General features: G+C 35.1%; 1 protein-coding gene across 5 annotated transcripts in view; it reads left to right on the top strand.

Annotated features, from left to right (window-relative positions):
- Window positions 1-24,676, top strand: part of Sac1 (phosphatidylinositol-3-phosphatase SAC1) — a 359,287-nt gene that overhangs the window by 142,106 nt on the left and 192,505 nt on the right. For all 5 annotated transcript variants that reach the window (XR_016549855.1, XM_090408681.1, XM_090408682.1 and 2 more), the window contains exons 8-9: window positions 5,126-5,313; window positions 13,849-13,935. Coding sequence is in view for 4 of the 5 variants with exons in the window: in XM_090408681.1 (XP_090264807.1) it covers window positions 5,126-5,313; window positions 13,849-13,935 (275 nt within the window). In the remaining variant the exon portion in view is untranslated. The remainder of the gene's footprint in view (window positions 1-5,125; window positions 5,314-13,848; window positions 13,936-24,676) is intronic.

Below are 24,676 nucleotides of genomic sequence, written 5' to 3' on the forward strand. Positions count from 1 at the left end.
AACAATGGCGAACCATCATTACTGGCCGCCATTTTCCTTCGTACAGGTACCATAATTATTGCAACGTGTTTTATCAAATAATAAGTTATAACACACCAAAAACACACAAACAGTCGCACTAAAATATGCAAGGCAAACAAAACTACGCAATATTAAGTAATTTTATCAACGATAACTGAAAATAATACTTATCTTATCGGGAGCTTGCACGAACACTACACACTACGATATAACCCTTTGGTTGGAAAGACCTAGGTTCAATTCCTATCAGTGACGTGAGTAACCTTTATCTGATCTTTTTCGACGAAAAGTGAGTTAGCCAGTCCCATATGGAGGTGGGGGGGGTTTCACCTGGAAACACTGGTTTTTCATCCCCCCAGAACAGGCAAACCTGCTCCGTGAACACATACATCTACAGTAGGACACACCAGGAGGCATAGGATTAACCACCTTATCCTCGAGTTGCAGTTGCAAAGTCTAAGAATAATCATGACACTGTAAAATGGACAAGAGGACGATTTAGTAAAGTAAATGAGATTAAGGATAATTTTCTCTAATATCCATACTTCTTCTTCTACGCGTTATTCCCTCTTCCTATGCAGGGTCCGGGTGTTACTTTTAGATGCGACTTCTTGTTAGTACCACTCCCAACCGACCCGTCGCCTGGTCTGCCGCTGGTGGGGATATATTTTTGACTGTAGAGGCGTATGTTCACGGGGCCGGTTTGCCTGTTTGCGGGAGGAAAAACGTCAGATAAACTAGCGGAAAAAACCCTAATGACCGCACCCAAGACCGGCTAACTTGGCTATGCCTGAGGAAGATCCTCAAATTCCTCACGTCTACAACGGGAATCGAACCTGGGACACTCCTTCCCCAGGCATATGGTTGCAAAGCGCAGAGCCACTAGGCTAACCGCGCGGTTCTCTAATATCCTAATATCCATACTAATTTAATATAATTACTAATTATATAATCACCATATACACCCTCTGTTCCAAAAAGAAACCGAACTTTTTTTCTCGAGATAGAAAATAAAACACAGGCTAATTATAATTATTCAAATCATTTATTTCAATCAATATACTCTCCCTCAGCTTCAATACAGTGTTTGACACAGCCAATGAATTTGTTAAATGAGTTTTTTTTTATATCAGTTTTTGGGATACTGTTGAGGGTTGTGGTTACTGCCGCTTGAACGTTTTCAGTGGTGTCGTATCGCTTTCCTTTCATCGGCAAATAAAGTCATCATCATCATCATCAAATTCCTGCCATGTACCCTCAAGGGGTGTACAGGATATGACAGTACTACATGAAAAAATTACATCATTACTAATTTCTTATCTACAATTTTCCTCCAAATCAGTCTGTTACTTGTCAAGACTCCAACATTATCAGATCTTATATTTCTATCGTCTAAGGCACTTTGTACCGTATCAATCCACCTATATCTTGGTCTTCCTCTGGGTCGTTTTCCTGCCAACCTGGCAGAGAACACTCGTTTTGCTAATCTTTCCTCTCCCATTCTATTTAAGTGACCATACCATCTGAGATTAGCTCTGCTAACACATTCCTGGATGCTGACAATGTCAAGTTCTTTCCTAATATCCTCATTTTTAATATGATATTGCCATTGATGCCATCTGTTCACGCCTCTAATCTTTCTCAGGACTCTCATATCAGCGGTCTCTAGTCTTTGGTCAAGTGTTTTACTTCTGACCCAGCTCTCAGATCCATAAGTTAAAATTGGTTTGAACACAGTCTTGTATACAGCTAATTTAGTGTTCCGACTAATTTCTTTCTTATTCCATATGAATTTATTCAATTGACTTCCCACGATGCCAGCTTTGCTGATTCTGTTGTCTATTTCTATATTTAGTTTACCATCTTCAGTAAAAATTGTGCCTAAGTAGCTGAAATGTTTTACTTGTTCCACAGGTTCTCCATTATTAAACACAGTTGACATTTTCAATGATTCTGCCTATTTTCATTATCTTTGTCTTTTTATTGCTGACCTTCATACCATATCTGTTACAACAGCTATTCAATTTAATCAGAGAATCTTTCAGACTTGTAGCGGATTTATTTAGAAGTATAACATCATCCGCATAAAGCAAAGAGCTGACATTAACATCTCCAATTTTGATATCAGGTTTAATACCACATTCCTTCATAATGTGATCCATATAGATAATGAATAACAGAGGGGATAATGTACATCCTTGTCTCAAACCAGATTTAACATTAAACCATCTTCCTGTACTTCCTTCAATTCTAACTGCTGACTCACAACTCAAATAAAGACTAAGTATTGCTTGATATAATGCCCCATTGACACCATATAACTGCAGCGTATTGAATAGCTTCTCTCTTGGCACCTTGTCATATGCCTTTTCCAAATCGACAAAACTTAAATACAGATCTTTGTTATATTCCCATGCTTTCTCGACTATTTGTCGTAAAGTGAAGATCTGATCCTGACAGCCTCTATTTGGCTTGAATCCAGCTTGTTCTTCACCAGCTTTACTTCCACAATTCTTCTCAACCGTTTCTCAAGTATACTTGCATAGATCTTGCCAGGAACACTCAGTAGGGAAATACCTCTGTAATTCTCACATTCAGTTTTATTTCCCTTTTTATATATGGGTACTATGAGAGCTCTACTCCAATCATTGGGAATTCATCCCTCTCTCCAGGCTTTCTGAACTATGCAGTGCAGCCACTGTAAGACTCTTATACCACCATACTTCAGCATTTCTGGTCGAATATCATCTACTCCTGCTGCCTTTCCACATTTCAAGCCTTTGATGGCTTTTTCTACTTCAAGTATGGATATGTATTCCTGACTGCATGCCTGGTCAGTGTTTTTTATCACTGTGCTGTCATCACTGCTTGTTTCATTTAGCAGTTTTTCAAAGTAATTACTCCATACTTCAAGGATATCTTTTTCTCCTGTTTTCATTTCACCTTTATCATCTCTAATTCCTTTTACAGCACTCTTTCCTCCATTCCTAAGCTTCTTCAACAACCTCCAGAATATTTTGCCACCTTCTTGATATTTATTTTCTATATTCTTGCCAAAGTCCTCCCATGACTTTTGTTTAGCTAGTTTTACACACTGTTTAACTTTCTTACATTTGTCTCTGTATTCTGTAAGAGTAAAAGCTGACTTATTTGCCAGGAACTTTTGATATGCTTTCTTCTTTTCCTTCACTGCCTCTTTAACTTCCTGTATCCACCAGGGAGTTCTGATTTTTTTTTATCTTTGCACACAACCTCACCACATGCCTCTCTGGCAGAATCAATCAATGTTTCCTTCAGAGTTTGCCACTGAATCTCCAAGGTTTGATTCCTGTTCTCAAACTCTTTCATTTTCTTTTCAATAATATTTCTGTATTTTAGTCTACAGTTTACATCTGAGAGCTGCTCAACTTTTATTCGCTTTAAAACTTTCTTACATGTTATTCTTTTCAATATGAAATTCAGTTTTATCCTGCTCAAGACTAAATAGTGATCACTTCCAATTTCAAATCCTCTGTACATTCTGGTGTCCTGCACCAGGGTGAAAACATCACTATCAACAATAACATAGTCAATGAGACTTTTCTTATTCCTAGCCTCTTCTCTCCATGTGAATTTGTGCACATTTTTATGTTGGAACATGGTGTTAGTAATAACCAGTCCATGTCCTGAGCAGAAATACAACAGATATTTGCCATTATTATTAGCTTTGCTTTTTTCTCCAAATTTTCCCAAAATATTTTTGTATGTCTCACAATCATTTCCTACTCTACTATTTAGATCCCCAACAAGGACCAACTTTTCCTTTTTCATTGTGTCAGTTGCTTTTTCTAAAGCCTCAAAAAATTCCTCCACTTCTACCTTAGTAGATCCTTCTGTGGGACCATAGGCACAAATAAGTCTCATTGTCCAGTTCCCCATTCTCATATTTGCCCACATTACTCTACTTGAGACTGACTGCCACTCAAGTCAGTCTTGGGAAGAAAAAGAAGTCACGTGGTGCTAAATCAGGTGAATGCGGCGAGTGATCCAACACACAAACTTGGTTTTTGCTCAAAAACTATCTAATAATGTTCGAACAATGAGTTGGTGCATTATCGTGCAAAAGTGACCAGCTGCCTGCTTCACAATATTCATGCCGTATTCGAGATCAAATTCCATTGATCGTTTGGCCAGACGGAATGAATTCTCTGTGAATAATGCCCTTGGAATCGTAGAAAGAAATCAGCATTGTCTTTACTTTTGACTTCTCCAAGCGACTCTTTCGGATGCCCCTTTTCTGGTGGTCTCCACTCAGCAGTCTGGCTCTTTGTTTTGGGCTCATACTCAAAACACCATGTTTCATCACCAGTAACGATCATTTCAAGGAAATTTGAGTCCTTACGAGCATTTTTAATGAGGTCCTTGCAGTATTCAATTCGATACATTTTTTGATCGTCAGTCAACTTGTGGAGAACAAATCACGAATTCAATTTATGAAGGCTGAAACTCTTGGTCAAAATGTTGTGGACAGTTGATTTTGGAATTCCCAATTCATCTTCAATCAATCTCATGGAAGATTTCAGGTTTTCTTTGATGAAATCACGCACATTTTGGATGTTAACTTTGCTCAATCCAGTTTTTGGATGGCCTGGCTTTTCGTCATCCTCAAGTGTCTCACAACCACTTTGAAATCGCTTAAACCACTCGTAAACTTAAGTATGGGATAAGCATTCATCACCGTACACTTTTTGAAGCATTGGATACATTTCGGTTAAACTTTTACTAAGTTTAACACAAAAGTCAATCACAGCTCTGTTTGAAACTCATTTTCAAAACACAATGTCACTCTTGGCACTATATCTTGGCTTCTAATGAAACAAATGTCATAAACAGTTAACACAACACTAATGAAGGTTGCCGCTTTCGACAACAAAAAAGATACAACAGGTTTCGCGACTAGTTTCTTCTATTTTCAAAAAGTTCAGTTTCTTTTTGGACAGAGGGTATAATTAGTAGCATTTTTATATTAAATTTGCATTGCTTCAATGCAACATCATTAAAGAAAACTTAAATTTTAGTACTATATTCATTCCACATGGTAAACTCCTGAACTGTTGTCTACTAGTTATTACAATTAAGCAATGCAACATTAATCAGAAGACATTCATGTGGGCTCTAATTTCTCGAAGAACCTGCTTACGTGCTGGAACACGCTTTTTTATGCGAGGATTGGACAATCAAGGGTGTTCAGCTAATTTTGTAGAAACAGAACAGATTGTAGAATATGAAGGCTGTAAAAGCTCTTTTGTACAGGTAAGCAATTATTCTTATAAGCAGCAATTCCAAAGGATCGAAAGACATGGGTTGGAATGAAGATGTACAGGGTGTTCGGGATAAATTTGACAGTTTCGTAAGGAAAAAGAAAATCTTCTTTGTATCTATTAAATTTAATGAATTGACAAAAAAACATTACAGGCAGAGTTAATTACAATACTATCAACAAGATTTACTCAAAATAACCACCATTAGCATCGATCACAGCTTCAATTCTGCTTTGGAACCTCGAACAAGCTGATGCTACAGTCTCCCTGGGAAGGGCCGCAAAAACTGTTTTAATTTTATCCATTAACTGGGCTTTTGTATTACTGGAAGTGCGATTGGTGTCTTTTTCAACTGCGCCCCATACAAAATAATCCATGGGGTTAAGGTCTGGGGAGTTTGGAGGCCAAACATTTGGACTGGTGAAGTCGTAGAAATTTTCAGACAACCATTTTTGACTTTTCCCAGAGGTGTGGCAAGGGGCCGAATCCTGCTGCCATACATACAGCCTACCATTGGCTACCCTTGTTATCCAGGGCTTGACTACAGTTAGCAACTCCACGAACAAAGCCCGAATTCCAATGCCAGGGTTCTTCAACACCTGTTCCTGCAGATTTGCGAGGAATTCTGCTGTACGAACGCAATCAGATCGTCTGCTAGGGATCTTTCTTCTTGCTACATCCTCGTAGTCACCATTGCAAGTCTCTAGTTCATGCCTGATTGTTTTTACTGTGTTCAGGGAGCATTGGGCAGCAGTCGTAATATCCTTATTTTGATGGCGGGCACGAATCATCATGATACAAGTTATTCTCTTCCATGATTCAGGTGGGTTCCAGCTATCCATCCTTTCTGACATCTTGTATATGAATGAAGAAGGGTCCAAACTTTTAAATGAAGAGAAGTGTGTGTTAATACATGTAACTTACGGAAAAATATAATTAATTATAAATATGTCAAATTTATCCCGAACACCCTGTATATCTTCATGTCAACTCGAGTCTTTCGGTCCTTTTTTGTTGTATGTAATATATGTAATTATTATTTTTTGAAATTTTTATTTATTTTAAATTGGCTTGTAGGTCTGCTGATATTCTGGGAATTGTTTTACATTTATGATCATTTTATTATTAACAAACCTCCAATATCATCAGTCATCGTGGGAGATCACATGTTATTCAAACAGGAAATGCTAAAAATAAAGTGGCATTTTCCAATTTTAAGTAATGTAAAAATATTTCCCAAAGCTCTTTCTGTAATGTTGTGATTGGCGTATTGATTTTTGCCAACTGGACACGAGTACTGCCAGTCTGTTCATCAATTAGTGCTAGACATGCACACATATAAATATGTTTAGCTAGTTGGCAAAAATCAGCATTTCGTTGCATGAAGAGCTTTCACAAATACTGAATCCAGAACCGTGGTTTATTCTAATCTCCATCCCTGAAAATGCTAGTAGTAAAGAATTTGAAAAAGTTAAGAATCACCATCTGAAAAAATTTTGCTACAGAGCTGTTCCTGGCTGTAACTACAACAAGAATACATAGTAATAAATCTATTGTTGCAAACACTCTCAGAGGATGCAGTCATTGCACTTAGTCATGGGCATAATTTTGCCATCGCATCAAAAAAAGTACCATTTTTAGAAATTATTGCCAGTGAAGAACATGATATCTATGAGCTTGCACCGACAGTGGCTCACAACATTTGGTTGATTGTGGGTAATATTCTAAGTAAATCCAAACCTCAAGAATAACATTCCACAAAAAGAAATATCAGTACTTAGAAAGTTATATACGAAATTATCTTAACTAAAGCTGATAAAGAAAATGCCACTGTCATTATAAACCAAGCAAAGTACAGCAGAAAAATGAATCAACTTCTTAAAAATTAATCCATTTATCAGATTTCTCAAAAGGAAAAAAGTAAACAAACTTTAAAAAGTTACATCCTAGACCCTAAAGAAATTACCAAAAAACTTAAACCCTATCATGTCCAACCACTCCAAAAGTAGGGGTCCCTAAAAGTCGCAAGCCCAATAAACCCTCCCTCCTTCGTCCAGTAGTAGATAGCATAGAGAGCCCCACTTACAAACTGGCTAAACGTTTATCCAAATCCCTCCCCCCATCCCTTACAAGCAACTCTCCCTTATCTATTAAAAATAGAAAGCTACAGGAGAAGATGGAATAAATTCAGAACTATGCAAATACAGCTCGAAACCATTTCAGTTGCATATGGGAAGTAGGAAACATCCACAAAAATGGAAGACAGCAATAGTCATATACATATTTAAACAAGGAAACAAAAAGGATTGCAGAAACTACAGAGGAATATCTCTATCAAATATGTGCTATAAAATATATCTAGATGATATAATTAAAAGTAAATTAGCACCATGGGCCGAGGAAGTTATTGGAGAAGAACAATGCTGCTTTAGGAAAGGAAGATCCTGCAGATCTCATATTTACACTCAAACAAATTATAGAAAATAGAATAGAATTTAACCTGCCAACATATATGACCTTCCTGAATCATGAGAAAGCATACAATCAAATTAACAGAACAGAATTAATTAATATACTGAGGGAATTGAAAGCTCCACCAAAGCAATAGCAAATATAATGGAAGAAAGCTAAATTAAAATTAATAATGAAATAACCGAAAAAATTAACACCAATAATCCAAGGAAGTGGATTATCACCAGTACTCTTCGATATATATACAGGTAACCCTTGTATAATGCGGTACTTATACAACGCGGTTTCGATATAACGCAGTCTACGAATTGGAGTATCCCTTGTTCGGTGCAGTTTCGATATAACGTTGTCTACAATTTCTAGTAACCCTTTATTTATTTATTTTTTTCGTATTTTTCACTGTGGGACTTAAAAATCAAATTTTATCTTTGTTAAATTTGTGTCTGCCCATATTGCGCAGTAAGTATCGAATTTAGTTTTATTGTATCACTGAATAAGGTGCTGTACAGAGACTTTTGCAGTCTGTGTCATTCTCAACAAATAGAGCAGTTAGAGACAGTTGGAATAAAAACGGCGCTAACTAATAAATCGCATGTCCCCTCTCACAGAAACTATGCTGTATAGACTTAAGCAAAACCATATGTTGCACCGAATCACAGTATCTAACTAAAAACTATTGTTCAATTTTTCAATTATGAAATAAGTGTTTGTTTTATTGCATTTGAAATTCTCGATGTCATTATGACAGATCACAAAGGCTAATTTAAAATAAGACTACCAAGAATTGAAACATGCCATATAATGAATGTGTGAGTTCGCCTGCCAAGAAGCCATAAAATTCAACCAAAGGTTGAAATGTTTGTGTGAGTTGAGCCAGTCAGTAATGAGAAGTTCCATAGGAACGATAAATGACACCCTGTTGTGAATGTGTTAAAACTAATAGTGAATGTTGTTATGACAGTTTCAGATGTTATGGAATTCGATTGAAGAGAATTAGCATTTCAACTCAACACTTGTCGGTTGCTTTTGTCTTTGGGTCGCAAGATCTTTTGTTAATACCGCACCAATCATATGCACGTCTTTATAGCTGCTGTCTTGTGTAAAACAAAATTCAGCTTGTATGTATTGTAACAATTTAAAAAAAAAACTGGAATAATTTATAAGCATATAAAAGGATATCACCTGTAAATCGTTGACATGCCAGCAAAATTCTCAGAGGTCCCACCTCTGGCACGAGTACCATAGGTTCGCCATCTAGGGTTTACTGTATAAAGTGTTTATTGTGTAAAATTGTCTTCGTTTTCTGCCAGGAAAGCGCATTTAAAATCATAAGTGTGTTATTCTCAAGCTGAACAGTTTATTTTCTGGTGAGTTACATACATATGTATTTTTTTTTTTTTTATGCAAAAGTTTATTTTTATTGTAATGGCCACTAAAACTGCAACGAAAGGGGAAAAACCAACATTGAAGAGGAAATTCATTTCTCTCGAAGAAAAAATTAAAATCTTGGATAAGTTGAAAATTGAAGAAAAACCAGGAGTTGTTGCAAGGACTCTGAATTTAAATGAATCAACAATTCGAACAATCAAACAAAATGAACATAAAATCCGAGAAAGTGTTATTGCTGGGTCAATGGTAAGTGCAAAGCACGTTGCTCGTTCACGACATTCTAATGGAAAAAATGGAGAAATCTCTAATGATGTGGATAGAAGATTTCACTCAAAAGAAAATTCCTTTGGATGGACACCTTATTAAGCAAAAAGCGCTCAAAGTTTATAAACATTTAAAAGAACTCGATCAAGATTCTTCAGAATAAATCTCTCAGCATGGATTTTGTGCCAGTAAGGGTTGGTTCGAAAACTTGAAAAAGCGGTTTTCTTTGTATAATCTTAAAATCCAGGAAGAATTAACATCAGCAGACGTTGAAGCTGCCCGGAAATACCCAGCAGAACTTTTAAAAATCATTAGGGAAGGTGGTTAAAGTGCAGACCAAGTGTTCAATGCGGATGAATCTGGGTTATATTGGGGGAAAAAATGCCAAAACGCACCTATATTTTGAAAAATGAAAGATCAGCTCCCAGATTCAAAGTTTCCAAAGATAGAATTACTCTACTGTTTTGTAGTAATGCATCAGGTGATTACATGACAAAACTAATGTTTATTAACCGATCCGCAAATCCTCGTACGATGAAAGGGCTTGAGAAGTCCACCCTACCTGTTTATTGGCAGGCCAACAAAAAGGCATGGGTTACAGCTAGCATGTTTGAAAATTGGTTTTTCAAGTGTTTAGTACCTGATGTAGAAAGTTACACAAAGAAAAAGAATATGGACTTCAAAATTCTACTAATTTTAGATAACGCACCAGGCCACCCAACAAATTTAAGCTATCCGAATATTAAAATAACTTTTTTGCCGCCTAATACTATTTCACTTATTTGACCACTCGACTCAACATTCAAGTCATATTATATTCGGCGAACATTTCAATTAATTTTGGAAAAAATGGAATCTAATCAAAAAATGACACTGCCTCAAGCGTGGAAAGACTTTTCAATATTAAATTGTGTAAAAATTATTTCTCTGTCCATTAAGGAATCGCAACCCTCTATGCTGAATGCTTGCTGGAAAAAAATATGGCCTGAAGCCATTCTGGAACAAAATTGCGTACCTCCAGTGGATGCCGAGTTGCGTTATATAATAAACGTCGTCGCACACACATTTTTGGTGGAGAGGGCTTTTGCGATATGGTTGAAAATGAAATTAGTGAATTGGTGGAGAAACAGATTTAAATGAGGAGGAACTGGTACGATTAATAATGGCATTTGACCAAATGGCAGGGAAAGTTCTGCCGTAGATTCTGATTGTGATGAATCCTTTAAAGAAATCAGTTTAAAGAAATTAGCAGAAGGATTGAACTTGGCAAGAAAGTTAGGAAGTTATTTTACGGATAATGATCCCTCAATGGAGCGCTTGGGAAAATTCACGAGACAATTGGATATTTGTTTAGCACCATATTATGAACTTAATAAAAAATTGCAGCATAGTGGAAAGCAAAGTCTTATTACTGACTTCTTGATGACTAAACCAGCCGAAGTATGCAATGAGAATTATACAAATGATGTCCAAGAAATTTCAAGTGGTGACGACCTCCGGCCACTTAAAGAACATCTACGAAATGTTATTTCTGAAAACAGTGATGACGATTAAAATATGCGCTTTATTTTATTGTGTCTAAAACATTTATGCATTATGTACAATTTGTAATTTTTGTAATTTTATACTACGTATTTGTCTCATAGTTTGTTTTCTTAACTTACATGAATTATCTGAATTAAATAAAAATATTATTTTGTTTGATGTCATTTGTTGTTTATATAATTTAAAAAAAAAAAAAAACGATTTTGGAACCTAACCCTACTTTTTCTATGTGATCTAAGTCTCATATAACGCGATTTGTATAACGCGGTGTTTCTATGGAACCTAACATCCGCTTTATACGAGGGTTACCTGTGTGTGTGTGTGTGTGTGTGTGTGTGTGTATATATATATATATAGAGAGAGAGAGAGAGAGAGAAAGAGAAATCTCAAGGGAATTGAGGAAAAACACATAGGAATTAAAATAGGAAGTAAAGAATTAATCAGCCTTTTGTATGCTGACGATCAAGTTATTTTTGCTGAAAATGAAGACCAATTACAGAAAAATCTACACGTATTGAACAAAACAATAGAACCATATGACATGAAAATGTCAATAAATAAAACTAAATCAATAGCATTTCAGGTAAAGAAATTAAAAGGTACAAACTAGTCATCCACAACAAAGTAATACAACAAGTGAACAAAGGTTGAGATAACCTTGCTAATGCTTCTGGCTGGTATCTCCACTTGGGCCTGGCTCCCACTAAAGAGACCTCAATAAAGGTTGAAACTAGTCTAGGTAGTGGCCCTCCCTTAATGCATAACATTAGACATATCCGCAAGGAGATGTGTTTTGCATTATGGGAGCTACTGAGATAGGAGTGATGTTAGCTTGCTCCACCTTTGCAACGAGTTGCCCGGTGTTTTACCATCTTACCCCAGTCCTGAAGTACTTTATGACTCCATGGAGTCATCAGACTCATTGTGGGAGGCTCACTCAACCAGCAACATGTCTATCGTAATGAGTTTAAAGTTATTTACACTGCCTGCACTCTCCGTACACTCAGGCAATGCATTCCACTCACTAACACCTTTCCATTTAAAAAAATCTACTCCTCACTCCCTTCTTCACTACATCCCTATACAATTTCCAGGGATAGTCCCTTGTTTTTCCCATCTTCTACAGAGTCTACATTTCTTTTAGTACATGCTCATAATTTATCTTCCTGGGCTTTATATATTTCGTGATTCCTCTTATTCTTATGATATTCTTTCCACGTTATATTCTTCTCATTAGATCTCTTATTAATAAGAGATTTCTTATTAATAAGGTTGCACATCCATTTCACTTCCATCCTATTTGTTGATTGAACTATAAGGACATGTTTAGATATCATTTAAATGTCTTTTTAAAGCTTTCCATGTAATGCTGATATCTTTACCATTCAGTAAGTGATAATACTATGGATCGAACACATCATTCTCCTGAGTTTGTCACAGCCTAAGTGGTACATCCATATACTTTGCTACTTTCCAGACCAGTGACATGATCACTGCCACCAAGTGGTGGGCAAAGCATATTCTTAACAGAGACCCCCCCCCCCTTTCCTTATTAGAAGCAGTATAAAGATGTGGTGAAGAAGGTGTGAGGAGTAGATCATTTTATTTGGAAAAGGATGAGTGAGTGGAACACCATGCCAGAATGTATTATGAATGCAGAGTGTGTAAATGATTTCAAGGTTCAGTATGATGATACTCATGTTGCTAGTTAGTGGGCCTCCCACAATGTGTCAGCTGACTCCATGGAGGTTACTGTAATAATATAATAATATTTGATTTCTTTCAGATAAATAGAAGTTGCTTCAAAATTATTTTTACTAATGGCCATTTGTTATCGCTGACTACAATCGGATACAGTGTCTGTTGAATAATATTTCGCTTCTTTTAATTTAATTATGCAAGGGTAACTATGGGTCCAATGGGATGTTGAAAGGAATGCATACAAATACCACAAGTAATGCTTATTTATTATCATTTTTATTTTATACTGTTATTTAACAATAGTGGACATTGTGCCACCTACTTCAAAGTTGAGTAGTTGTGTTGAGCTCTCATGGCATCTAATTTTTTTCTGGTGAAAGGAGGAGCAAAGAATGGTTTTTCTGCTCACATTAATCTCTGTTTGGAGCAATTAATTCTCTATAGCCACAGATAGAACTGCTCTCTTCTAAGGTATTTCACTATATTGCCCCTGACAATGTCTTAGAACAACAAGGATAACCAGCTTGCATCATCATTAACTCAATATGTTAAACAGATTGTTTAACATATTGAGTTTAATAAACAGTTTATGGAGTTAAAATAACTTCATAAACTGTTTAGTTTAGCAGTGGATATTTTTTCATTCATATGCTAATGAATGTGGCTACATAATTTCGCTGAGTAAAGAAGCCAGAAATAGCCATTCAGTGATATGTATATGTCATTCCCTTTCCTCATTAGATCGATACAGTTGGTGAGGGAAATGCTACATATTTTGAATTATGTATAGCAGTTCACTTAATATTAATTACAAAATGTCTTAGAAGAGAGGGTAATAGAATTATCTTCTCTGGGACAGTTCAATCTGATCTCTGCACATTCTGAGAACAGCATCCATTGATTGAACAATTTCAGGGAAGATTTCACATTATCTGCTAATGGAATTGCATTATTGCTACAATGAGCATCTGATGTATTATGGTTTTAAAAAAAGTCAATTATTTCATAAGAATATCATTCTTATTCACAAATATTTTTCACATTTGATAAAATTAAGACTTATTTGCAAAATATATTTTTAAAACTGTCTTATCATTGTAAGCAAACATTCAGTCCCTTTCAAATAATTTAGAACATTTTGTGATGTATTTGTCAGACAAGAGGTTCAATCCCTATGTTCTGGAGCCAGCTTCCAAATTTGAAGTACAAACCAACTCCAGTAATAAATAGTAATCAAAATCATGTAAGTATTTATTTATTTTTACTTTTTTGCATAATTCTCCTCTTTAAGTTATCATTTTGAAGCATTATTAATCATACTTTTGTCAGTGACTGCTCTAGGAGTGGCGGTCACTGATGAGTATATTCCTAGTACTTCATAATTAAGTTCCTCCTCCATTTTACCACTTTTAAAGTGACCTGAATTAATTATATTGACTATTAAAAAAAATTCTAGCTTTATTATAAACAACATTTCATAATTGTCTTTACTGATAACCCACATGCAACACAATACAAAACCCATAACATTGCTTCCATTGCCAGCCTTGTTGGCTGAGTGGTTAGCATATCTGCTCTTCAACCAAAAGGCTGCAAGTTTGAATCTCGCTGTGGACATGGATGTTTGTGATTATCTGTGGAAATACTAGTGGTGGTATATGGCATTGGGGTTGTTGTGGTTATTTGTAGTTGGTGGATATTGATGATTCCCTGGAGGTGTGTCACGTAATAATAAACCAAAAGAAAACTACTTCCAATTTTTTGAAGTGCATTATTTCTGGGCTCAAACGATTGTAGCAAACACCTTACTTCATTTTCATAAAAATTACTTATTACTTTAAATTTATTATACTTGCCAGGAAATTATATTTTTGTTTAATTGTTTACCCAAGTAAGCAAACAAAGTTTGCATGGAAAATTTCTTCACAACTACACTCCTTGTATATAGAGGCTGTTGACTTTATGTCAATTACCTTAGTATCGCATAAGGCAAAGCACACTTCCTTTCATTGTGTTATTTCTGTACATTAACAGAAAGATTACTACCTAACCAATTTTGACCTTTATTGAGATACTATAAAGTGCTGAGGTATCTCTCCAAGTTCACTCTAAATCTCTTTGAGTGACCCAAAAGGATCACTACTATGCTCATCAATCCTTATTTGATTCAGTCCAAGATAGGGCACTTAGTGGTGACTCTGCTCAATGATAGGTAAAAAACCTATTACCAAGCTGAACTGCTCTACTCTTGGGAAGCAAGCCCAAAGACAAACAAATTATTAAAGCATCATTACTGGGAGCTATACCCAAGAAGATACCAAAGCTGAATTAATGCAAAACTCATTTGTTTTCCACATATAAGTAACAAAAAAGATGTATCACCTTATTATTGGAATACTTTGGATCAGAGATAAGTGTAGAAAGTTTTTCACTTGGTTACACTTGTTTTTCACTTGTATCAAATTCATTGTTAAAAGGCAAATATATATGAATATTTGGGCAGCATTCATGTCTTTTAAATAATGCAAGCTAAGACAACTCTGCTGTTGAGGATTATTTCTCATAAGTTCTCTGGTCAAAATTCCAAAACTTTCAGTTTCTACATTCATTCAGCTTTGAAATAATGTTGCATCTTTAATATCCACTATTGGTATATGATATTTCATGTTTTATATTACATAGAGCAAGTGAATGGCTTTAGTTTTCATTCTTTTATTAACAGAAAAACTGGGAATACCATTTAGACTGACTGTGCTTCATAACCTGAGAGTTGTTGATGAAGAATGAAATTTAGTTTGATTCTCCATCAACAACTCTCAGGTTATGATGGAGAATGAAATTTAGTTTCATAGATATTGAATGATTCTAAAAACAAATAATAATAATAATCTTTCAAGGGTTGAGCCATATAATTTTTATGTGACTTCCAACCATTGAAGGTTGTAAACATAACACATTAGTGATGTGGGTGGGCTAAATGTTTTTATATTATTTTTATTTATTTAAGTCTTTTTTTTTTTTTTTACTTTTTTTTTTTTTCACTTTGTTGAAACTAGAAATTTTTTCTGTAATGGAAATCCAGTGATTAAGTCAATGAGAAACTTCATTCCAGTCATATCAAAAGTAATTTGTAAATTTTTTATTATAAATAAACTGCTCACAACTAGCTGCTTACAGTACCTGATTTTCATGATATCATGCTGTGTAATCTTCATTATATATAAGTATCGAAACTGTTGATATAATCAATAGTAGGCAAAAACAGTTATACACATAAGTGAAGAATGGAATACAGCATATTGGAGAAAAATACTCTAAAAAGGAGGTTGTAGGAAGGAGAATGATTTTAGAAATAAAACAAACAGCTTTATGTGCCTTTTAAAGGTAACAAATTTTATTAAGGATTTAATTGACTTGTAAAGTCTGTGAGGAAAGCCATATAGTACAAACTTTGTTTACTTGACAGTTGTCAAAAAAAAAATAAATAAAAATAAGTCATTTAAAATAAAGACTTAGTTACTCATTAATGAGTTCATAAACATTAAGCTAATGGTCACTGTTGTGCTTAAAATATGAATGAACTGAGATGATTGAATAAACTATCATATGAATGCAGTAGAAAATTAGTGGCTAAATTGGTCCTGAAGTTGCTGATAGTGCTCTGCTGTAAGTTACTTCAAAAAGCCTAGAATTCAGCTCTGTGATGCTCATCTACGATATTGAATTTCATTATTTTTTGTATGATGGTAGTACACAAACACATACTACGACTACTGCATTTTTCTCATTTGATCAGGTATCGAGACTGCATTCTTCCTCCCACGTACACACTCTCTTACTCTTTATTTTACATCAAACCATCTTCCTGTACCTCCTTCAATTCTATCAGGTTACAACTCAAATATACACTATATGTTGCTCAATATAATGTCCTGTTTATTATTATATCAGTAATAATAACATCTCTGTGACAACTCCTGTTTTTGCCTAAACTTGAACTCAGAAGACTCATGTTAAGATACACACACAGCTGCCTCTGGTAATTCATTCCACTCATTCACCACTCTCCAAGCATACATCGCATTATTGCCCTCCCCAATTTTGCATCATCAGCAAACAACATAGATAAATATTCCCTTTAAATCATTTCCTATATCATTAATATACAAAGTAAGGAATAGTGGCCCTAGTTTAGAGCTTTAAGGCACTCCACCAGTAACTCTCATTCTCCTAGATTTCACTCCACTATTTATATATATATATATATATATATACTACTCCCTCATCTGTGTGTGTCTGTCTGTCAGCTACACCCCTATCCATGTCACCAGCTTCATATCCATCTCCAATTTCTCCAGCAATAATCTGATTTAGCCTTCCTTACCATACTAGCCATGCTTCCTGATTGCGTGAGCATACCAATCACCTTTTTCTTATATTCCCTCCACAGTGTTTTTTGCAGGTGCTATTTTATGTTGCTACTCATCTACTTAATTCCTACTTGGTTTATCCTCTTGCCCCTAGTCTCATAAGGAGGTGGCAGGGTTTTTATCCCATAGAACAGGCAAACTGGCCATTAGATCACCAGCCTCATAACCTGTGTTGCTTCAGTCATAAATCCAAATAAAACAAACATGACACTGGGTTTGCAGTCTGATACTGCATTTATCAAGTAATCCTAGATTACTTCTCATCAACTGCTAACATTATTTCCTTGTAGCTTCTTAAGTCATGGCACTATTCCTCCAAGCTGCCTTATAACTTTGTCATAATCACCAGCTTTGTTGTTCCACGTAAACTCTTTCTTGACTGAGATTTCCAGGTGTTTAGCAACCTCTCAGAGGGGATGCACGGTCGCATTTCCCAGTTGGAGGCAGATTGGCTATAATGGTTATGGATACATCTTCTGATGTTTTTACTAGATTCAGCACACTCAAACCCTTGGTCCCCTCCATCACATGGTGTTTCAGGTAATTATCCCTTAATAACTAAATTATTATTATTATTTTGTGACACTTGGGAGTTATTATTATGTGACCAAGGAGTCCAACGACTAATCGAGGGAGGGCTCCTACTCCACAGCTCTCCATCTCCTCCACTCAATTAAAAAACCACAACGAACCGCAACTACATCAATGCCATCTACCACCAACCACCACCACTAATATTTTCACAGACAATCACAAACATTCATGCTCATGACAGGATTCGAACCCACATCCTTTTGGCTGGAGAGCGAATACGCTAACAACTCAACAAACCAGGCCGGCGGAAAATTCCAAGATGGAAATTTTTTTTTCCATCTTGGCATGCACCCTTTCCTCCCTTTAATCTATGTGCCCATAATTGAAGTTCCCATAATAATTGCTTTTTGCCTTGTGCAAATCTGCTGATGCATTACCATCCATGTCTATCTGTAGATCACCAAGTCTGTTGCAGCAACCAACAATATATTTTGTCCTGTTGGCTTCTATTTTGCACCTAATAACCTCAACCGAACCATCAATTTCTGTTTTTTGTTCATATCATACATATATGACATACTTTTATGTAATGACATAAAAGTATGTCATATCATACTTTTCCCATTCACTTTTTCTTTCATTTTCCCTGTTGCTGTGCCACATGCCATTCATTTCTCAAATTGCACAAGCTTACAATTTTTCCTCAGAAGGAATCTTCATAAGTGTACTATTTCTCTCCTTGCTTCCACCTCATTATATACATATGTTACCATTTGGGCATTTTCATTCATATTTCATTCACTATTGTTTACTCCTTTCTCTGGATTCTTCACAATGCTTTCATTATCTTGATTTTGACACTCATTCATTCACAAAAATTTTTTTTTGACATGTGCACTCCACTTACATACCATAAACCCTTTTTCTCTTGGCAATGAGTACATTGAATACACAGGATATCACATTAAATTCTGCATATTAAACTCACTGAATATGAAAACATTTGACTCTGCCATTTTTCTCAATATGCATTGATGCCATGTAAAACATTATAAACAATATTGCATAATAAGATTGACAAAAAACAAATATACTCCATGATATAGTCTGAAGTAAGAAAAATAGATCTAAATATTGAGACATAAGCAGGCGGCATCATGATAAAATTATAAAGTGTGGAATAGCACTTACACAGGAAAAATCATTTAATATTTATAGAATTTTTGGCTAGGTTTCCTAGCCATTGCCAGTACAGTTGAAAAGATCCTATCTATCTATCTATCTTAGTCCCGCAGCCATATGGCTGGTGGGGATAGTTATATGCTACCATACTAGGGGGAAATGATTATGCGCAAGGTGTTCCTGTTACATTCCTTACCACAGTTGAAACGAGATAAAACACAATTAGAACAATTAAACTGCAAGCACATGACAATATAAACTATTAACTGGAGGATAATTACTCAATCTACAGCGATTAGAATTCAAAATAATAAAGTCAAAAATTTCAGTCACTTTTAAATAAGAAGAATCTTCTGTCTAGAACCGATACTAACACCTTAAAAACTGTTACCGATATTTTTGGGCCATCCCAAAAATATGTTGTCAAAAGAGTTAGATTATGCTGTAGCTCCAAAAACTATTCATCTTATGATCTTTGTTTAGTATTGATAAAGGCCTTCATAACTTCTCATATTCCTTGGCCAGTAAAATTCCTTTTTAAGCAGCATATATTCTATTTAAATTTTTATCTCCTCACAGCAATCTGTCAAAAAATTATATTCTAGCTCTATCATCTCTCCAACATGGTTAGAACATAGTGATTACCAAATCTGACAAAGGTCATGCAGTTGTGGTTCATGATAAAAATAACTATTTCAGAAAACTTAATCTATTTTGAGATCATACCACATTACAGATGCATTTCCTGAGATCCTACTTCACTCACAAATCAACAAAGTCAGTAATCTGGATGGAGTTCAATCTTTGGGATGAAGAAACTATATCAGAAAGTTAGTGTTCATCATGCTAGGTCTCCCTGACTTTATGGTCATCCCAAGATTCATAAAGAAAATGTTCCTTTAAGACTCACTGTGAATTGTATAGGCAACTCAACTATAAGCTATCAAAACATCTGTCAAAGCTTTCCTCTGCATTTGCAGAAAATTCTTTTTCTTTTTGTTAAAAATTTGGGCGATTTCAAGAATAAACTATCATGATTATCTTTATAACCCACAGATCGTTTAATCAGTTTGATGTAAATTCACTCTTAAGAAACATCCTACTGGCTGATAAAATAGAATTATTCAGTGATTTTTCTACTGATATTGTAAAATAATTTGAATTTACTTTTGTTGTCAAAAAAGGGGGAGGGAGGCATAAAAGGAACTGTAATGGGCCTCCTATTTCCCCCTACATTAGCAAATTATTATATGGTACAATTTGAGCAGCATATTCTCTTCCTTGTCTGAATTCGTGAATTTCTTGAAAAAATTAATTTGGTAAACCCAAGAATTAAATTTATACTTGAAGTAGAAGAAAACAATTGTCCTTTTTCCGGTTGTTCTCATTTTACATCAACCCAGAAAAACAACTCATCCTGGAAAATACATTAATACTGCTTTACGTTACCACTCTTGTCAGAAAACCATGAATATAAACTATGTTGTACTGATTCTATTTTTTAAATAAGGGACTTTTTTTTATCATAGCTACTTTTTATCTCTAATGGTTAAAATACAAAAATAACCAATAAAATAATCGAAAAGTATGGCCTTCATTCTAATTCTCCTTGAGAGAAATTTTTAGAATTTCAATTCTATAAGTTAAATGACTGTCAGAGAAAATTACAAGACTTCTTTGCTACATTGACTTACAGTATTGATAATAGCTGTTCCTTGACAAACCTATCCAAAAATTCTACAAATATTATTATTATTACACTCTCCTTATTATTATTATAGATTCAGCAGACTTATTGTGGGAAGTTAATTCAAGTGGCAACATATTCCAGTAATGCATTCCATTCTCCATGTAAAAAAACTTACTCCTCACAGTCCTCTTCACTGCACTTTTATATAACTTCCGGCAATGGCCTCTGGTTCTTCCCTTCTCACTTTCTACTCTTTTTATAATTCCTGTGGATTAATCCAATGAAATCCCCTTACTAACTTAAACATCTCTATCATATCATCCCTTTTCTTCCTATCCATCAAAGTCTGTAATCCGTAATTCTTCAACCCATCTCCAGAGCCAGCATTCCAGAGTCCTGATATTGTCTAGTCACACATCTCTGGGCCCTTTCCAGTGTTTCCACATCATTGAAAATTGGGTGACCAATCTGAGCACAGTAGTCCGAGTGTGGTCTGTCCAGTGCTTTATCCCTGCATGTTAGTTTACTTCTTATCATCCTGTCACTATGATGTGCAGTCTTTGCACATCATAGTGACATTTTTTGCAACACTCACAATATGCTCTCTAAAACTTCAATCTATTGTTAACCATCACTCCCAAATCTCAAATCTCATCCATTTCATGCAGTACTGCACCACCAATATAGTACACAGCCTTATGTTTCTGCACTCCAAAAATATAACACCCTCCAAGTCAAAAGTCTATTCAAATCTTCCTGAAGAGAATTAACATCAGCAGTGCTACTTATAATTCTTCTCAACTTTGTATCATCAGCAAACAACTGAAAAGATTTCCAGTCACTCCACACAATGTATCATTTATATTCATTTTAAAAATTTTATGGAATATACGACCGTGTTAAAAAAAACTTTTTTATTATCCTGACGTTTCAATCTTCACATCACGATCATCATCTGGAGCGTACATAAGTATACAGAACAAGCTGAGTTACATCATTAACTGTAAGCTAGAGAAACAATGATTTGATCACGTTATTCTATTGGCGTGACCTCTGGTGGAAAAAAATAAATAAATAAAATAAAATAAATTTTTTTACATCAAGCTAAATTCTATTTTTACAATGACAGGAATAAACATTCTTTTAGATGGTTTTCTTTCAGAAACAATTGGTGTCCTATTTTTAGTATAATTCCTATTTTTGATTTACAATACTGGATTTTCTACAGTCCTGTTTATAGTTGTTCTTGGTGAGGAAGGTCGAATATATACCATCCATATGTTTGGGATTTTTAAACCATCATTGTTGTTCAGATTGGGGTGGTAGAAAATCCAGTATTGTAAATCAAAAATAGGAATTGTAATACTAAAAATAGAACACCAATTGTTTCCGAAAGAAAACCATCTAAAAGAATGTTTATTCCTGTCATTGTAAAAATAGAATTTAGCTTGATGTAAAAAAATTTTTATTTTATTTTATTTATTTTTATTTTTTTATTTTATTTTATTTTATTTTCACCAGAAGTCACGCCAATAGAATAACATGTGATCAAATGATCAGATCATTGTTTCTCTAGCTTACAGTTAATGATGTAACTCAGCTTGTTCTGTATACTTATGTACGCTCCAGATGATGATCTTGATGTGAAGATCGAAACGTCGGGATAATAAAAAAGTTTTGTTAACACGGTTGTAAATTCCATAAAAATTTTAAAATGAATACTGATCACCGTGTAACCCTAAAAGAAAGGATATCATTTATATCATCATCGTCATATTCCTGCCATGTACCCTCGAGGGGGTGTACAGGATATGATAGTACTACATGAAAAATTTGCATCATTACTAACTTCCTATCTACAATTTTCCTCCAAATCAGTCTGTTACTTCTCAAGACTCCAACATTATCAAATTTTATGTTTCTATCATCTAAGGCACTTTGTACCATATCAATCCACCTATATCTTGGTCTTCCTCTGGGTCATTTTCATGCCAACCTGGCAGAGAACACTTGTTTTGCTAATCTTTCCTCGCCCATTCTGTTTAAGTGACCATACCACCTGAGATTAGCTCTGCTAATGCATTCCTGGATGCTGACAATGTCAAGTTCTTTCCTAATATCGCCATTTTTAATATGATATTGCCATCTGTTCATGCCTCTAATCTTTCTGAGGACTCTCATATCTGCGGTCTCTAGTCTTTGGTCAAGTGTTTTACTTTTGACCCAGCTCTCCGATCCATAAGTTAAAACTGGTTTGAATACTGTCTTGTATACAGCTAATTTAATATTCCGCCTAAATTATCTCTTATTCCATATGATTGTATTCAGTTGACTTCCTACCATACCAACTTTGTTGATTCTGTTGTCTATTTCCATATTTAATTTATCATCTTCACTAAAAATCATGCCTAAGAAGCTGAAATGTTTTACTTGTTCTATAGATTCTCCATTCACAATGCAGTTGATATTTTCAATGCTTCAGCCTATTTTCATTGTCTTTCTCTTATTATTGCTGATCTTCATACCATATCTATTACAACAGTTATTCAATTTAGTCAGGGACTTGCAGACTTATACTGGATTTATTTAGTTTTAATGTATAACATCATCTGCATAAAGCAAAGAGCTGACATTAACATCTCCAATTTTGATATCATGTTTAATACCACTTTCCTTCATAATGTGATCCATATAGATAATGAATAACAGAGGTCTCCCACCAGATTTAACATTAAACCATCTTCCTGTACTTCCTTCAATTCTAACTGCTGACTTACAACTCAAATAAAGACTAAGGTATTGCTTGATATTATGCCGCATTGACACCATATAACTGTAGCATATTGAATGGCTTCTCTCTTGGCACCTTGTCATATGCCTTTTCCAGATCCACAAACCTTAAATACAGATCTTTGTTATATTCCCATGATTTCTCAACTATTTGTTGTAAAGTGAAAATCTGATCCTGACAGCCTCTATTTGACCTAAATCCAGCTTGTTCTTCACCAAGCTTTTCTTCCACAATTCTTCTCAACCGTTTCTCAAGTATATTTGCATAAATCTTACCAGGAACACTCAGTAGGGAAATACCTCTGTAATTCTCACATTCAGTTTTATTCCCCTTTTTATATATGGTTACTATGAAAGCTCTACTCCAATCATCAGGGAATTCGTCCCTCTGTCCAGGCCTTCTGAACTATGCAGTGCAGCCACTGTAAGACTTTTATACCACCATACCTGAGCGTTTCTGGTCGAATAGCATCTACTCCTGCTGCCTTTCCACATTTCAAGTCGTTGATGGGTTTTTCTACTTCAAGTATGGATATGTATTCCTGACTGTATGCCTGTTGAGTGTTTTTTACCACTGTGCTATCACTGCTTGTTTCATTTAGCAATTTTTCAAACTGATTACTCCATACTACAAGGATATCTTTTTCTCTTCTTTTCATGTCACTTTTGTCATCTCTAACTCCTTTACGAGCACTCTTTCCTCTATTTCTAATCTTCTTCAACAACCTCCAGAATATTTTGCCACCTTCTTGATATTTATTTTCTATGTTCTTGCCAAAGTCCTCCCATGCGTTCTGTTTAGCTAGTTTTACATTTTACATTTGTATCTGTATTCTCTAAAAGTATAAGCTGATTTATTTGCTAGGAACTTTTGATATGCTATCTTCTTTTCCTTCACTGCCTCTTTAACTTCCTGTGTCCACCATGGAGTTCTGATTGTTCTATCCTTGCAGACAACCTCACCACATGCCTCTCTGGTTGAATCAATCAGGGTTTTCTTCAAGGCTTGCCACTGAATCTCTAAGGTTTGGTTCTTGTTATCAAACTCTTTCATTTTTTCTTCAATAATCTTTGTGTATTTTACTCTACACTTCACATCTGAGAGTTATCCTTCTTTTTTTATATGCAGCTCCACCATACACAACTTGCTAGTATTATTCTGACAGCCAATCACCAATCATCTCACTAGTATTCCTCTGCAGCTTGTTCTTATTATGTAGTAATCTATTAAATGCTTTTGCAAAGTTTAAGAATATCACTGTATATGATTCTCTCTTATCTAACACTCTCATTACTTTGTCATAAAATTTAATTGATGAAACAAGACCTGTCCGTTACAAATCCTTGCTGACCATCAT

Source organism: Typopeltis vanoorti, chromosome 18 (assembly GCF_054136105.1).
Source record: "Typopeltis vanoorti isolate ZY-2024b chromosome 18, IOZ_Tvanoo_1.0, whole genome shotgun sequence".
Taxonomy (NCBI): domain Eukaryota; kingdom Metazoa; phylum Arthropoda; class Arachnida; order Uropygi; family Thelyphonidae; genus Typopeltis; species Typopeltis vanoorti.